This window comes from Rhipicephalus microplus, chromosome 5 (genome assembly GCF_043290135.1).
Source record: "Rhipicephalus microplus isolate Deutch F79 chromosome 5, USDA_Rmic, whole genome shotgun sequence".
Lineage (NCBI taxonomy): Eukaryota > Metazoa > Arthropoda > Arachnida > Ixodida > Ixodidae > Rhipicephalus > Rhipicephalus microplus.
The window spans coordinates 125,460,310-125,478,532 of record NC_134704.1 but is presented as its reverse complement, the minus strand read 5'-3'; the positions used below and the strand labels follow the sequence as shown (position 1 = coordinate 125,478,532).

Sequence of the window (18,223 nt, the reverse complement as noted above, 5' to 3'; positions counted from 1 at the left end):
CAAAATTCTCTTTGTGGATATGGCAGTGATTTTTCTTTTTACTTTTTCTTTTTGTCCACGTCTGTTTTGCCCAGTGAAGTACGGTATGCCTTTCTCCCAGGCCATGCAAACCTTCTCGCGCTACAGCAAGTGCTTCTTTCACATTGTGTGCCATAGGTCGGTAGTGCTTCAGGCATTGAGTGAGCCAGAACGGGACGAGTGGATCACCACGGTGATGAACGTCGCTGCTGAATGCCACCCAGGCGGCAGGTCACACTCTGTTCCCAAGGAGGCGCCTGCAGGGAAGGTATGAGTTTGGGTTGTCACTGTCAAAGTTATGCTGATTTCCCAATCTAGGGGATGAGTTTGTTTGTCGTAACCAGTTAATGTGCCTCTTATGGGCTGTCAGCAGTGATCGCATCAGTGGGAAGAATGTGGGCAGGCTTCAGAGTTCAAAATTGTACAGCTCCAGACTTAACAATCTAGCGAAATCTCATCTACTTGGAAAAAGTTGCTTACAACATAGAACAGATGCCAACTGAGATGGACAATTTAAAGGGCCCTGCGACGCTTTTTTTCTGCATAATAATAATAATAATAATAATAATAATAATAATAATAATAATAATAATAATGATAATAATAATTCTTGTGGTTTAACGACCCAAGACCATCACATGATTATGACAGATGTAGTAGTGGAGGGCTCTGGAAATTTCGACCACCTTCGACTGCATTCTGTAACACTGGAGTTCATGTAGAGCCGAATACAAAGTATCATTAAAAAAAAAAGGTTGAAATCGGTACACGGTAATGGAAGTTATTAGCCTTCAAACATCAAAACCCCAGCAGAGGACGAGAAAAAAATGTTTCTTTTTGCATTTCACTCTTCCACTGACATCAAAGGTCGCTTCCAATCACCGCGAGACTCCCACAGAGACTTGCCAGATGACTCGCATCATGGTGGCTGTTCTGCAGAGCTCCTAGCATTGTTTTTAAGTTGTCTTCACACTTCCACATTTTGAGGGCAGAAACCTTTTTGTAGCCGAGGAAGTATTAAAAGTGCTTTTAGAATTTTAGTGCACAATAGTGTGGCCTGTCTGGGACCGTGTGAATGTTGCTCGCGATATGTCACGTCCAAACGATCAAAACGCACAGCGTATCTTGCCGGTCTCACCTGGCGAAGCGTCACTTCCGATCACAAAAACAGCCGCTGTGTATTGTTTTGGTTCGAAAACAGTGTGGTTTTTTTGTAGAAATATAATTATAAAAGCTTTGTTTTTTGCATTGCCACTCTCGCACTGATATCGGTGCATTCCACAGTTAGATAAAAAAAAAACGATGAAAACAACACGCTTTGTGTCGCAGGGCCGCTTCAACAAGTAACCTTGAATCTTTTCTGTTTTTTCTTCTGTGTGGCCTAAGAAAAATGTTTGCCGGCCGAGACATTGCTTTTTAATCTTTTCTTCATCTTTATTGGCATCTATTTTTTATGGCATCTATGAGTAGTTGAGCGTCAGTTTCAATGGCAACAATGTGTCTTGTTAGAAAAAATTTTATCTTTCAATATGTCAAGCATAAGTACCGTATTTAGTCAGATCTAGGCCCATGGTTTCTTTTTTTTTAAATTCCCACGCACCAAACTCTATAGCCAGCTTAGTTTCAAGGGTAAGAAATATGTGCTCTTTAATGATAAAAATTTTGAAAAATGTTCCTACCGTTACCTAGAATGAGAGTATCGAGGCAGCTAGTGACGACGCCAGTAACCGCCAAGGAGTGTTTATGCCTTGTATTATTACCCTCGGCGGGGACCACGTCTCATTGTATGTCTGCAAGTGTCAACTGCACAGTGCAACTTGAGGTGTGGCACACGCTACCGCATAATATATTGCGCCTTTTTAGTTACAGACATGAGCCAGCCAGTCGACTTCAGTACTACTGTGGTGATGTCTTCAAACACTACAGAAGCTACTGATGAACCTGCGAATGGGATTTATTGCCAACAGTGCTTTTGCACTTAGAATCCTGAACTATATGTTAGACAGCGCGTGGGGCATAGAGCAAACATAGACCTTCTTCACGCTTAAACCCAAACGCGCCATTCTGCCATTAATTTCGGTTTCGTGCCGAAGGAACACTGTAGTGCGAAAGAGAGCATAGCCGTCACTAAGTTGGCTCAAGATGATATGAGCTGTGCCTATCTACTGCCAGAACTAAGCAGCTTTAACACTAGAAAACATCTCTGTATAGACATTTTCATGATAAATCTGACTGTACATGTACTTCAGCTTAGTCAGACACAACATTGGCGCGAGTAGGTGACACGTTGAACGCAAATTTCTCGTGATGACTGCTGCCATGCAGCAGCAGGGTCCATGTCTAAGAGAAGCGTCACCAGGTTTTAAGAGTGAGCTTTTAAAGCTTGAGCTAAAACGTCAGGTGTGTGCAAAAAACCCTCTGCACCATTGCTTATCGGCCGCGCTCATTAGTGGAAACAGTCTGGGCAGTCGCCATGTCAAGCTTGCCCGCTGCACCAACTTAGTACAAGTGATAAAAGGCCTGTCCTCCTCCCAGGGCTTCCACAGCCGGTTTCGCATGTTAGTTCTGGCGCTGGAGTTTTGACCTTTCTGCGTGGCCTGTCACAGGCTGTGGGTCGACTCAACTTCACCAAGGAAAAACCTAGCATCAGTCAAGAAATCCGAGTTAAGCTCTTTAGATCAACCAGCTTTGCTGTTTGCTTCACAAGGCTAGTGTAAACGTCTCATTTTTTTTTCCATTCAGTAGAGATCGCATTGAAAATGCATGCACGTGCACAGTGAAAGGCTGGATGAGTCATCTACTCTGCCTTCGTGTGTAGTTATTCTACATTTCCTTTTTTTGTTTGTGTGTGTGTTTCTGTGCATGTGTATGGTCATTTGTGTGCCTGTATATGTGTGTGTGTGCATATGTCTGTTTTTTTCACAACCTACATTTAAAGCAATATTTTCTTTTTTTTTTCTCGCTTCCTAATGCAGTGGGTCGGCTTAGAAATGGGGCCGACTTAGACCTCATAAAATACGGTACAATGTGAATAGTGCAAACTAAATGGCACATTCCATTCTTCCTGTTTTTCAGTGTGCGAAGCAGTGGAGCAACTCGTTTGCAGGAGCTTTGCCTTTAAGGCTGTCGCATATCTTGCACACTCAGATACGTGACAATTGCACTACGTGATTGTAGTGCACATGCAAAGCATCTCACTTTCTTTCAACATTGGCATTTCCTTTTGGCTTGGTACTACTGCACCTGGCGACAGATAATAAACGAAACTTTTATTGTTGGCATGGAAACTAGGTACAAGGAAACTAGCTCTAAGCAAGCTGTCGGTGGATCTTTTTCTTACACTTGTCAATATCTTACTGCTTTTCTAGGTCATATCGTTCAGAATATTTGACTTACAGATTTATAACAGCCTCTTTTAAAGTAAGGGGTAGGGAAGCGAACAAGTCGGAGAGGCTTGCAGCAGCTAGCGTGTTTAGGCACCACAGCACATGGGCAGCACACTTGACCAACACAGTTGACATAAAGAATTTATATGTACAGTGGCGTCCACTGTTAGGGGGCTCAACATGCCAGTGCTCTGTAGAGTGCCGGTGCAGCCGGCGCAGCCGCGCATCGAATAGAGGTGGCACACTCGAGTGCTCTGCTCTTGCTGTAGTACTGCAGACAAGCGAGACTGGTGCTTGGCTACTATGGAATAGTGCATTCAAACGATGTAGCAGACGACGTAAAGCATCTCCTATGTCTCCGTGTGCGCACGAGTCACTTCGCTTCGATGTGCGGCTGCGCTGGCACACTGGCGCTGCACGAAGCGCGGCCATGCTGAGCAGTGTTCGCCCTAACAGTGGATAGCACTGTATGTATAAGGACAGAAAGGGGGTGCTGTGTTGCTTGACATTCCTCAGTGTCTCTATGCATTTACCATTTTCATATGTCGTGTGCTTACGACGCAGGCGGAGCGAACCCCGTCGCTACCCAATGCAGCAGCACCCGGTTCTATGCCTGCTGCTGCTGCTGCTGCTGCTGCTCCGAGTCAAGAACGGTAAGTGTTCAGAAAAAAAGTGCGTATTGTTCCAAGCCTGTACAGTATTAGCTGTCATCTGCCAGAGCTATTCGAAAGCGGGGTTCGTTATTGTTTGGACAATATATTAGTGACCTCAGTGGCCTCTATTATTGAAAGCTATGCATGTTGCCCAGAGAAATCACTCTACAAAATCTCTAGCTTCTTTTTAAACACCAAGTGAGTTAGATGCCACAGCTAGAGTGACAATGCCCACCATTGCTGGAGGTCAACTCTATAAATGAAATATTTGTCAACAAAACAATCTAGCAGTGTAAATTGCCTTAGGTGCCAAAACTAGGAGTAAACAAGTGTACAATTAAGGGCTTGTTTTCTTAGTTAAACACAATATTGATGAGATTTAACTATCATGCCAAGAAAAGTATAAGGGAAGCTATTAGTTGTAATTGTAATGTAAATGCCAAGAAAGAAAAGTGGATGAAAAGATAACTTGCCGTGGGCAGGGACCGAGCCTGCAACCTTTGAATAACGCGTTCGATGCTCTACTAACAGAGCTACCACGGCGGCTTTTCCCCCATTCACATTATTGGGTGTATATGTGAATTAAACTTGGGAGCGTTGGTCAGCGCCATCTGTAGCCATGACAGCGAGTGACGTTTTTTTTTTGCCTTGTATACTACCAGTAGGCACCAAGTCTGCCAGAACGAGGCCCTTGCTATGAATGCAGGAAGGAAGTGTACACTTGAGGGTTTTTTTTTTATTAGATGCAACATTAATTACAATTAACAGACAATTATGCGAAAAAAAGTATAGAGGATGTTATATGATGTAAGTGTAATGTAAATGTGAACATGTGACCTTTGAATAATGCTTTAATAATAAAGGAGATCATTGCCTCGTGAATAGACTGTTGCAGATATTTTGGGAACCCGTTAAATATGACCAAAGTTTCAAGAATGCGCCAACCCACTTCAAGTGCTTTCTCTCTCCTTTTGTACCAGTGAGTGGGCTGAAGGAGATGCAGAGGGTTGATGAAAAGGGGGCAATAAACTGCAATTGTTTGTCAGTGCATGTGACCTTGTGCACTTTCTTCTCTTCTTTATTCGGAGGTGTGGCTTACATTCAATGGGATTGCAAGTGTGCGCATAGGTACAGGTGGCCTAGATAACAATGCATCTTATGAAGCCCGAAGCAGCCAGGGGCCATGGACTTGAGGTTCATGACGCCATCATTAGGGTTTATGGCATCATTTGTTGAGTGAAGAGCAGTTGATTTCTAGCTGACATTTAGAATTAATTGTGAATTCCAGGCTGCATGCCACACTATAATGTTTGGCTCACTGGTGTACTCAAGAGCCTCGGCCACTGATTGTCAGCAGTTTATGACCATGCTCAAGAGGTGTTGCAGGATCCTTTTAAACTTCACTATTAAGAATAATGAGCGTATTTCCCGTACCCAACTAACCTGCACTAAATTTTTAAAGATTGGAAGAAGGCATGTGCAAATGCAGGGATCCCACTTCTGTGCCAACTGCGCCAAACTGCGTCAAAGTGTGCCAAACAAGATTGGCTGCGCCAACCTGATGAAATCGACGCAAATTGCGCCAAACTGCGCCAAACCGTCCATCTCAGGGGTCCGCAAACTGTGGCCCACGGGCCGCATGCGGCTCGCTGGGCAGTTTTATGCGGCTCGTGGCACGACGTCAGAAATCATAAAATCGCTAGACACTGTCATTGCGGCAGTATTTTAATAACTAATGTTACGCCACGTATTTCGACAAAACGTCCAGAAGCATGCGGCGTTTGTCAGTAGTAAGTGACTTGTCGATCATAGGTAAAAGTTTTGAATCGGCCGTAGAAGTATTGGCTGAGGCCCCACCTGGAGCATCACTGAGGGCAGCCACTGCCATCGGTGAGTATGTTTTGAACTTGGCAAGCTTCAGTCCTCCTGGTAGAACCACCGACTCAGCTGAACAGTTTACCGCCCATAGTCCTGTGCGTCCTTGAACGAGTGACACTATGCAATGCGGCACCAATGTGTTCTTCTTAATGCAACTGAGATGAAAGGGCTCCACTAATGCGTCGAACGCACTGTCACTGTTTTCAATGCGTGAAGAGTATACAGGAACACAGACTGCAGAGAATGCCGGCACAATGCTATCTTCACTGACCCGGAGCGCACCGTGCTCCCTGTCTGAATTCTCTAATAGTTCTCCAGGGGCAGCATCACATATGTACACCTCTCCATTTCTACAATCAACAGTGGCGCCACACATTCGAAGGAAGTCAATCCCCAGGATTATGTCGTGTGTGCTCCTTGGAAGAATCGTAAACTCTGTGACAAACACTTGATCACCCAAGCACACTTCTGCGGTACAGACACCAATGGGACACAGCGAGTTACCACCAACGCCACAGAATGTTGTTGCCTTCTCCCACAAAAACATCACCTTTTGTCCTAAACGGTGTTTAAAAGCAGCACTCATAATCGAAACTGTAGCACCAGTATCCACCAAAGCCATCGTACACACACCATCAACAAAAACTTCTACCTTGTTCTTGAACATCAACACAGACGGGGGTATTTCGTTTTGCAGCAAGTCACCAGCGACCTCACCCCCATCGGCCGCACTGTTTAGTTTTCCTGATGTGGTGACGATGGGCGGCGCCGTGGCGATGGAGACCGGTGGGATCGAGGCGCAGGAGGTGGCGTCACACTTCGATCAGAGGCAGGGGAGTTGTTGCGCCAGTGTCCGTGCCAGAAGCTGCTGCCGGGTCTTGAGTCGGTGGGCCAGTGTCCTTGAACAGGTGGGACAGCAGGTTTATCGGTCAAGCTTGTCCACTGATCATAGTGTGGTATGCGCGAACGATCGCAATACCTCGATATGTGACCAGTCAGACCACAGTTGTAGCACACAGGCGCAGGACGAGGTCGTCGCCGTTCTTCGAAGTGTTCACGTCTGCGAGCGTTCGCGTAAGCCCGAGATTCAATGAAATCAGTTGTCGGTGGGTGGTATGGGCGTACGGAACGGAAACGTTGAGGGTACTGTGATCGCTCGTAAAAAACCGGACTTGACTGCTGAATACGCCGAGGCCCTGCAACCTCCGTTGCGTTGACGGATGGATGTTCATAAACTGTAAGCTGTGGGGCAGTGGTGTCCTGCGGGAAATAGGATGGAGACGTGGCAGCTGCCCGTTCACGTGTCATTTCGCCATGTCTGAGTAACTCTTCCCGAACAATTTGGCGGATGGTTGCCGAAAGGTCACCAGTTGAGGCCGCTTCTATGCTGGCTACTGAGGTGACATTTGCCAGACGACCAAACTTAGGCGCTATTCTGCGCTGCTTCAGGGTTTCAAACGTGCGGCAGTGCCGTACAACGTCAGACACTGAAGTCAGGCTTTCCCTGCTAATAAGGAAGTTGTAAACATCTTCTGCAATTCCCTTCAGCAAATGCCCCACCTTGTCCTCTTCCGACATGCTGGAATCGACTTCCCTACACAGCCTCAAAATCTCTTCAGTATACACGGTGCAGGTCTCACCGGATAGCTGGGCCCTCTGTGCAAGACTCTGCTCGGCAAGCTTCTTTTTTGCAGCTGAGTTGCCGAAACACTTCTTGATTTCTTCAACAAAGCGTTCCCATGTTGTCAGAATATCTTCATGGTTCTCATACCAAACGAGGGCAACATCAGTGAGGTAGAAAACAACGCGTGACAGTTGGGAGGCAGCATCCCATTTGTTGCAGTTGCTTACTCGCTTGAAATGTTTGAGCCATGAGTCCACGTCGTCATTGGCCCTCCCGGAGAAGGTTCGTGGCTCTCTGTGATACGGCCAAGAACTGCTGGGGACTGGTTCCCGAGCTTCTGTTTCGTCAGGCATGATGGCCAAAGAAGGAGGCAGGCCGGCGAGGCGACGACTCCGGCGAAATCCGAGGGGTAGCGGTCCCGTCGTTGGTTCCTATACCCAGCACCTTCCACCACTCTGTTACGACCTCAGTAGGCGTCTGGGGGTTTATTGATACACGGTTCGAGGGACGAGCCGTATCGGCGCAGGCAGATGATGATGATCTTCTTCTTCCACACCCCTTGCTTCTTTTTCCTTCTTCGTCCGGCACATACGTGGCGTAACATTTCTCCGTAAATAATATCTTAACCAGAGACAGCGGTAATGTCTAATGAGAGAATTTGTTACCTTCATGCAAACAGGTCTGTAACATCAATATACTAGGTGTTAAGATGACAACGACTGCGTCTCCGCTGCTACCCTCTGCGCCACAGCTACAGCGTGGCCAGCATGTGACGAGAAAGGAGGAGCGTTTACACGGGGAGAGAAGCAGATGGGCGTTTGAGCACAGCCGCTGTATGACTACGCACCACACGGTGCATAGTCATCCAGCGGTTGTGGTTTGAGAGATAACCAACACTCCACAGCAGCTTTCCTTTTTCCTCTCTCTCTCTCTTTGCGCACCGCATTGTAAGAAAGTTCTCTACATGTCAGGGATGGGAAAGGGTGAGGCGCGTCACAGATCAACATTTTAGAGAGAGCCAAGACTTCGTGGAGCCGCTGTGCTGTGCCCCCTACCGGGCTGCAGAAATCGGGCGCCTTTCTTCCTCTTTCCTCTTCTAACCACCAGTACCACCACTCCGCGGCAGCTTATTTTTTCTTCTCTCTCTGCACGCTGCGTTGATAGGGGAGAGTCCTGCCTGGCAGGGACGGAAAAGGGAGAAACGTGGCACAGGCGCGTCCCAGATCGGCATGATTTGAGAGAGAGAAAAGATTCCGCCCCAGCCTTTCCTTTTCTTTTTTTCTATCTTTGTACACAGCTTTGAGGTGTCAGAGGTGCCGCCGTGGGATTGGGCGTGGTGCTAAGAGCAGTTTCGTAGTGCGGTATGTTCAAATTAATTGTCGCAAGTGCTTGCGCACTCGAATTACAGGGTGTTTTCGCCCATTGTATACACGTAGCTTTGACGGGACCACAGCGTCAGTTATAATTAACCGGAAGTTTAAATTAAGCGTGTTCAAATTAATGAGTTATGACATTAGTAAATTACTTTTTCATAATTGCAAGATCACTGTGCTTGCCATGAGAACTCTCGGTAAGCAAGAAAATGCACGAAAAGAAAATTCGGGTGGCTTGACATAGTTGCATTATTGTATTCATTGCCGTGACTTTATATATATTGACGTTTTTCTTTTACTAGGTCCTACATAACTCTTAGTACTAAAAACAAAGGGAACAGACTTTTGAGATAGCTCTAGACCTAACGTACTAAGTCTCAGGAAATTACTTTCAGCAAATGTTGCTAAAGTAAAAAAAAAATACACATTGAAATTCGTGGTATCACGTGGAGAGATTTCAGCACGAAATTCAGAAATATGCAATTTATAAATGTATTACCAATATTTTCTTCCCAATTAATAAAACTGAGATGGTAAATAGATCGACGTGAAAGTTCTCGAAGCCTTTTTCAATCTAAATATATCCTTTGTTCTAGGTCAGTGTTTATTTAATATTAAAGTGTTTGAGATGCTTTCTTCTCCGAAGTGCTTTTATGAATATATACCTATGCCAAAGGGCTCCTAGTAGTAAGGTTACCTGCTCTAAAGCTAAAATTTTACTGCTGTAAAATGCTTCTGATAGCAAGATTACCTGTTCAAAAATGCCCCATAACTAAATTTTTACTGCTCCAAAAGTGCTCCGAAACTAATATTTCACTGCTCCAAAGTGCTCCAAAACTAAAATTTGACTGCTCCAAAGGCTGCTCCGAAAATTGCTCCAAATCAGCAGTTCCCAGTGGGATAACTTTGAATGTCATTCTTTTTCGTTTAAAGCAAAGGGGAAGAAACATTAAACAGTAGCAATATTTGAATGTGATAAAGGACTGGCACAAAATGTTCAGGGCGAGAGAATGAGATAGATTTATGTGGAGACATACGCAACATCTAGGAAGTATCGAGGGCAAATATGGCCTAAAACATATTTAATATCAATTTTAGAGTGCATCCCATGCAACTGAGTGAAATGTGGAGCACCTCGCAACACTGACATCAATGCAGTTTTTGCATAATCAAACCTATGTCGGGAGTTTGTGTTGGCTGGTCAATGTAGCTCTTGGTCACGCGTGTTGTTTACGTCACAGCTTTCAATGGTCATATTGCCAGCTGTGTTTACCTAACCATCGAAACTGCTCCTGCCTGGCTGAGTGCTCCTTAAAACCGAAACCGTGGCTGGGCACTCTAAAAATGTCTATAAAAAAAATAACCGTCACATACTTGTTCAAAGGAGGTTTCTAGCCATCATAAGTGGGTCATAAGCTACCTATTGCAAAAAAAAAAGTGGGATATTTTTGGTCGGTGCTTCTTCAAGTAAGATGCTAGTGATAACCGGTGAAATACATTACTCTTTAAAATTTATTACACCTAGCATATAAGCCATAGTAACAAAAACTTTAAATAGAATTGTTCGATCTGAGCGTAATATGTTCCTTTAACCTTGACGTGAGGCTTCGGGACTGTTAGAATTTCTTTTGGTTATGTGTTTTCTTGGCATAGCACTTCTCAACTGCAGTTAAACAACCTTTACAGAGGGAATTTACTCAGTGTAATATATGATCATTTGTTCATTTAGAATAGTTCGAATACTGTATTATTCATTCTGATATTCAAAGCGCTCGAATATTCACACATGCCTAAACATAACATATTTTTCCAGCTATGTCATATCCTGCTAATCTTCAAATTTACTGAAAAATTATTTAATTATTTAGTACTAATTGGCATCTACTTGGAGCCATAAAAGTAATATTTGAACAAGCCTATCGTATTGTTGTCATTGCAGAAAAATGCCACGGCCGAGGCCGGCCACGAAAGAGGACCTCAAAGAGCTGGCCAACACTCCCATCCAGTTTGACATGTTCTCCCCATCAGAGGACAAAGGTTCATCTGGGCACTCTCCAAAAGATGGACCAGCTGTGTACGTATAGCCAGCAAAAAAAAAAAAAAAAGCATTTCTCCTGCTGCTTGAAACAATTTGATGTCGGTCATTTGGGGCAGGAACACTGCGACTGTGAAGAGTTGTCCCTTGAGGAAAAATGAAATTCATGTGCGATGATAGTTAGGCAGCTGTGGTGTGGCTGTAATAACCTTAAAGTCACAGTTATCAAATCGTGGTTGCAGTGTTTGTTTTTTTACAGCAAAAGCTGTTATGAGATCACAACAAGGGCCAGCTCTGGCCAAAACAACTCCTTGGGCAAGTTAATGATTCATGATTACTTGAAATACGAATGTTTAACGTGGACAATATGAGTGTTACACGCTCGTATTCCAAGCAACTGATTCTGAAATCGTAGTTGTATACCACAGCCAGTGTCCGTAACCACTATTGCGCGAGATTTTAAAAATCACTGTATATCTACGAACATAATAATGATGAGTTGGGCGAAACATCCGTCCGTTTGTTCGTTCAACCATGGGTCGATGTGTCCGTCCGTGCATCTGTTCATCTGTCTGTCTGTCTGTCTGCCTGTCTGTCTGTCTGTCTGTCTGTATGTTTATCAGTCTAGTGAACACTCCAAGTACAACCATCTGGCATCTTTTCATCATATATTGATTATATACAAGTACAGTCATCTAGCGGACATTCCAAAAACTAAAGAGGTAGCTACCTACTATATACATCGAGGACACACGACCCAGGGCTTAAGAAACTTCACACCTCAAAGTCTGTCCCCTGTGGCACTTACTCGCTCTTTCGGGTATGTGCCGCTAGAAGTTACAAAGGATAACGGGAGACAAACGGGTGACGTCATAAGAAACTTCGCCCCTAAAACAGCTAAATAAATAAAAAGTATTGAGGACAGAATGGGAATCACACCTTTGCCTTCTGTGCGGCAGCTCAATATTCTACCACCGAGCTATGCCGGTGTTTGAAACTTTGTTGCAAACTTACCCTGTGCAGGCTTCGTGTTGGGTAAGCAATCATGTTAACATGCGTAATAAAGACTTTTAAGACAGGTAAGTAACAGCCAGGTGTCAGCACTGTTGCCAACTAATTTTTGGAAAATACCCTACACCAAGGTCAAAATGACCCCACTTTACCCTACACAACTTTTTTTTATTCTACATTTTACTCTACAGCTAGAAATAGCACTGTGTAACAATGATAATGTACAGATAACGTACACTAGCTCAATGACGTTCAGCCGTATGGGCTGCCTCCGGGATCGGTCCTCCTATTACCGTGCAACCATTACATCTGACGACGCCATCATAGGTAGTGCGTACCATGCTTTTCCCAAGAATAACGAATAAGGGCATGGTAGATGCTTCCTCATTACACGAAAATTAATATGGTTTATGGTGTAGCGGGTACCGTGCAAGTGTGCTTGTAGTAGTTGCCTTAAGGGGAGATGCGAGTCGAAAAACGCGATTTTTTTTCAAAATTACCGATTTTTCATTTTCGCCTGTTTTGATAAGATTAGTACCTCTACTGTTATAAAAAAAATAATACAGGTCGAGGTTTACTTGGCAATGCTTTAATATTGCATCTAAAGAGCACAAGGTGCCTGTTAAAAGGTCCAAAGTGTACAGTCTTCGAGCACCTTGCCGCCGATAATGCGCCGCCGCTCGCCATTGTTGATTGCACGAGTCGAAGAGTCGAGCCTCACTCTTCAAATAACAACAATTTCTCTTGCTGATGCCGCGCAAGAAATTATAAAAAAAAGCACTCTTCTGTGCGTTTTTCAAGCGCCGCGACTGGCTTATCACATGTTACGAATTGAGGACCGCCATTGGCCACTGCGCCCCTGTATGTGCTGTGAAACCTATTTGCGGGGTCCATGTCTTGTCAAGCATCGCAGCTGAACAATGCTTTTCTCATTTAATTATCTTCGTGGTGAATGAAAAAAGGCATTGCTCGCAAGTGAAAGCCTTTGTGCGGCGCGCTCTGTAGGAATAGGCTACGAGCACCTGGTCCGATTTGCGGCAGTTGTTGGCTTGCAAAAGCCAATGCATCGAAAGTCATTCACACCTGTCAGCCGGAAAGTTCGTGATGCGGCAATGGATGACGTCTGCGCCAATCTTGAAAGGTCGAAAGAGCTCGGCTCGCAGTGAGAGAACTTAGCAGGAACGACACTGCCATTATGTACGATGGTATGTGGAACAAACATGGCTGCAAAATGGCATGACACTGAACTTAGTTTGGATTTTGCAGTTCTGTTGAACTTCTTCCTGGCTTGCGATTGACTCAAGGCTCTGCAAGATGGAGCAGAAGTTTGGCAAGCGTTTCATGGCCCTGTCTGCGAGCGAAATGTCTGTGAGGAGTCTGCTTGAAAAAGCTGAGAGGGACGCACTAATGGTGCTGGCGTATTTTAGTTGCAGTGGCCACAACAAGAAGGGTTGTTCTTTTTGGTGTGCAAAATTCATCTGATTTAATGATATCTTTCATAAATAAAAACTCAATTTTAACTTTAAAACTCGTTTTTCTCAAAACACAAATTTTGCCGTTTTTTCCAATGTGCACCTCCTTTTTCGGGCACTTCTAGTGCTCGGATCTCCATGAAACTTTGCCCAAATTTTTCCAAAGTATGACAAATGCAATTATCTAGTTTAAATTTAAATATTTTATTGTATAATAAAAAATTGTATGCATACCTTTACTAGGGTAGGTGAAATATGGACTTTTTTGTCTATTATTTTTCACGCGTATTACATATTGTGTATGTGCTTCCTAATTAGTTATTTCCACTCTACACTTCTTTTGAAGCCTTATGAACTATGAATTGTCGAAACTTACAGAAGTTTAGGGATGTAAAGAGGGGGGCAAAAGGGTTAAGGTTTTCACTTTGTCATGTTGCACAGCTAAAAGTGTGTAAGTTGCAAGAAAACTAATTATATATTTGAAATCAGCATAAAAAAGTTGCATAAACAGCTCAAGTTTCATTCCTCTAGGGTGAATATTAAAAAAAATAGTGTCTTCGAGTAGCATCTCCCCTTAAGAGTGTTTAAAAAGGGCTCAAGAGAGACGACCCTTCCAGCTTTTGTTTTGACTGCACTGCAAGTCTCGCTTAAGCCGGGCGTTATTATTTATCTTGATGGCACAGAATACAAAGGCACTAATGCAGTTAATTTGGGTGTGCATAAAAGAATGTTGGCGGTGACTTATATACCATATTCACTCACATAATTCTCACACTTTTTTTTCACAGAAAACCGATGAAAAGTTGGGGAGTGTGGAAATTACGTGAGGAAAATTTTTCACGAAAGAGTACAAAGCGAGAAGAAACGAAAATGAAAAAAAAAAAAACGAAGTGGCGGCAAATCGGGATTCTGACGCTAGCAACAAACTAGCGTTCATTGCATTCGTTGAAGCATTCATTGAAGCTGTAAAAGCTGAAAAGAATTTATTGAAGCTGTAAAAGATCATTTCTCATCCTGATCGGTCTAATGTTATGAATTCTTCTTGTACTCCACCCCTTATCTAATGCCCCTACGTGGGGACTTTAAGAAAATAAAGTGAAAGTGAAAAATAACTACAAACTTTGCAAAGTACTAATCAAGACTTACCTGAACATTAACACCACAGGTTCAACACAAGACAAGATTTATTTGAGACGAAAAAGCTACAAGCAAAAACTAGAGTTTTGAAATACCGTAGGCAAAACTTGCGGGCATAGTGGTAGCGTTGGTCACTCAACAGGAGCCCACACAAGGTTAGCAAAAGAAGTCAACCTTGGGCTGATGACTATCTAACATGGAATTGTCCACGTTACCCTCGGACGAAATAAAGTTTTATCATCCTTCCTAGTGCACATGCAAGGCCCAGCACATCTTGGTGGCTTTGAACTGCCCGTGCTGCCGTCGCCAGTAGGGAGCACAAAGCTCGTCGACTTCAACGTGCCTACTGCTGGCCCTGTTTTCTTTGTAGCTTCCATATCGCCTCATAGTGTAACCATGGAACAGACACAACACGTCGCAACGCACCCTTGCCACTTTGGCTTGGCTTGGATTAGGGCTTTGTGCGTTGAAAGTGCACATAGTGCTGAATAAATGGCTCCCTGCTGACGTGCGTTATCATCAGTAGTTGGAAGGTGCAGACAACATTACAGCTGCCATTTTCAGGGATCGTTATTTTTGTTGGGCGAAGTTGGGGATGCGAGAATTATGTGAGTGCAAGGATTACGCGAGTAGATATGGTACTAAGGCATGTTGCAGCAAAAGCTGGTGCTGTGCCTTAAGAGCATACCAAGCAAGGGCACCAGCTAAGCCAAGATTAGTTAAAAACATTCCACCAATGTGGCCCTCATAGCCCACATGGGGCTTTGGGATTGAAAACATCATAACTTATCAAGCTAGTTATACTTGCAGTCATTTCATCTTAGTGCAATTGCATTGCTGACACACTCCCAAGCTCGTTCTTTCTTGCCCCTTTTGTTTTTGTGGTGCAGACGCATCAACCCTTTTGACCAGTGCGGTTCCTCTATCACAATGGAGTCTGCCAAGGATGCGTCGTGCTCCTTCTGGGAGGCCTTCACCGTGCGATTCCTCGGCTCCATGCAAGTGCCCTGTGACAGAGGTGAGTGGGCTATGGCTGCCAAAAACACTGCTGTGCTCCACGGCCTCAGCTGTGTCTATGTGATCAGCGCACAAGAGCTTCTGCACACGGACTCGTTGGGTACACACTAAAAAAAAGGTGCTGTTACCATACAGACATCTGTTATCATATTTATGTCAAGATTTTATGTGCTGCAGTGATACATACATGCGAGATCAACTAGCAGACAAGATCGTACTGAGCTATGTGTTATGAAAGCTAGGAATGCTTACTGGGCCGCAGTATTGCCCACTTACAGTGGAAGGAAGTTAGCCCACTGCCAAGGTTGGTGGTCTCGGAACTATGACTTAGAGAACTGTGGCCGAGCTCTGGTGCGCTGCATTTCTCACAGTGGGTGCATGGCCCTCTTAGAGAGCTGCAAGAGGTTCACTTCCCACACTCTTCCTTCTCATTGTATGTCTGGTATCTCAGACTTACTTTCTCCGTACAGGCATGGCACATTTGCAAATAATTCTGTCACTACAATGGCATACATAGCCAAGTACCACTAGCCTCTTCATGGTACAGGCTGCTGATGAGAACACGAGTTCACCTCTTAACTATCTTAGCTATGGCAGCCTCATTTCGATGGGGGGGTGAGGTGCAAAACTGGCTTTGCTCTTTTAGTTAGGGGCAGCGAATGTTCATGGTTGATCAAAACTGACCTGGAACTCCCCACAACAGCTTGACTCGTAGTCACATTGCGGTTACGGCACATAAACATGCGAGATCTTTTTATCCATCGGGGCTACTTGTAGTGCGCCAGACACTTACCTCGTTTTTTGTGTGATTTTCCTGTTTGTTAGTTTAGTATGAGCCATTTAATTTTGGAAGAAAGCAAAGAATCGTAAGATATGTCTTGCCGTGCAGTCCAGCACAGTTTTTTTTAACTGTGTCCAACTTTGCTTGACGCGGCAGCTGATGTATTAGGATGGTGCCAACTTCTCGCAGGAGACCAGCTGGTCTGCGAGACCATGCGCCTGATCCTGGCTGCCCGCATGGCACACAATGTCTTCAAGATGGCCGAGTCACACATGGTGGTCAGCCAGAAGGAACTCAGGTCAGTCACCACCATTGGTCGCGGAACAGCACGACCAGGTTTCGTCAAGGCTAGTCGAGCACTTTGCGTGAGTTATGGCTGTAGATGTGCATTGCCTATGATGCGAAACGAACGTGTGGCCGCACTGATGAAAAAAAAAAAAAGGCTCAAGAAAGTGTACGGGGGAACGGCAGCTGTTGCAACGCAGGCGGCAGGGTATTTTGCACATGATGCAAAAATTATGGGATTAAACCCCACTGGCGGAAACTTGTCTGGTAGAATTTTGTCATCTCTAAATGCTGTACTTTGGTTACATCATAAGAATCACACTGTACACTTTTTCAGCTTCATCTCCTGTTGAATTTATGTGTCTGAAAAGAAAAAGCCTCTCTGTGTATTCCTGTTCATTCATTCACATTGTTCACGGGAATATAGAAACAGTGCACACCGTTCAGTTTTCCCTAGCTGTGTTTAAATTCTATTAGTCTAAGCTAAAGCTTTTGTTTATTACTGTAACAATTAATTTCAGTTTAAAAAAATGTTTCCCTCACTCACCGGACTTGAAAGCCTTCCCCTAATATGTTCCTAGTAGTGAAAGAGTGTGACAGGGTTTGTCCCGAATAAAATGTTCTAAGTAGTGAAAATGTTGTACAATTAAATGGCTTAAAAATCTATTGTGATCTACGTGGAAGTCGGTTGCTTGTCAGCCTTCACTGCGCCAAGTTCGCTGCAGCGCGTATGTTTTGTCTAGAAGTGCATCAGGAAGAAAGTGCCTACATATCTATGATTAGGCATCTTCTCTGGGAGAGATTAAAAAAAATGAAGAGTTATCACCCTCTCTGATTAATGGTTCATCGGTGTGGGCATAGTAACAAAATAGATGAGAGTTGTCGTGTGTTGTGTGTTCTTACGAGGTATTTTTTTTGTATTTTGCACTGTGCAGGATTTTGGACCCTTCACATCAGGCTGTGCGTGCCTGCTTCCCATTGGCTGACGTGTCCTTTTGGACAGTTCACAAGGAGAACAACCGGTGAGTGCCTTGTGTCATTCAAGAAAGGTTACATATTACGGTCGCGCCTGATTGTGTCATACCAGGTTAACTCAATGAAAGAAAGAAGTTTTAAGGGCTGGTATATTTTTTTCGTTAGGCGTAACAATTATTAAAAATAGCAGACAAGAAAGTCAAGGAAAGTATAGGGAAGTTTGTACGTAGTAATTTATGATGAAGTATGAATAAAGTGAAGTGCACGAAAAGATAACGCATCGGATGCTTATTAGCTGAGCAATAGCGGCTGTCATCCCCCATCTGCTTTACGGGATGTACATATGCATTTAAAGTGGGAGTGTTAGTCAGCATCGCTAGTAGCCATGACGGCGAGTACGGAACTCTCTTTTTCTGCCCGCTGGTGTCATGTACCACATGATCTTTTTACAAGCTGGCAGCTGGTTAAATCAAGTTATTTCTGTTGTGAGGAGCTACTGAATTGCATGAAGCTGTTGTGAGGAAGCTATGCTTGTGCAAATAGTAAATTTTAGGTTCAAAGCGAATTCGTAGCGAATA

The 18,223-nt window shown here is 44.1% G+C and overlaps 1 protein-coding gene across 4 annotated transcripts in view; it reads left to right on the top strand.

Annotated features, from left to right (window-relative positions):
- The window catches only part of LOC119174246 (DCC-interacting protein 13-alpha), a 79,778-nt gene that overhangs the window by 31,182 nt on the left and 30,373 nt on the right, over positions 1-18,223 (top strand). For all 4 annotated transcript variants that reach the window (XM_037425076.2, XM_075895925.1, XM_037425078.2 and 1 more), the window contains exons 12-17: positions 157-286; positions 3,969-4,057; positions 10,872-11,006; positions 15,478-15,605; positions 16,575-16,683; positions 17,606-17,692. In XM_037425076.2, the coding sequence (XP_037280973.2) occupies positions 157-286; positions 3,969-4,057; positions 10,872-11,006; positions 15,478-15,605; positions 16,575-16,683; positions 17,606-17,692 (678 nt within the window). The remainder of the gene's footprint in view (positions 1-156; positions 287-3,968; positions 4,058-10,871; positions 11,007-15,477; positions 15,606-16,574; positions 16,684-17,605; positions 17,693-18,223) is intronic.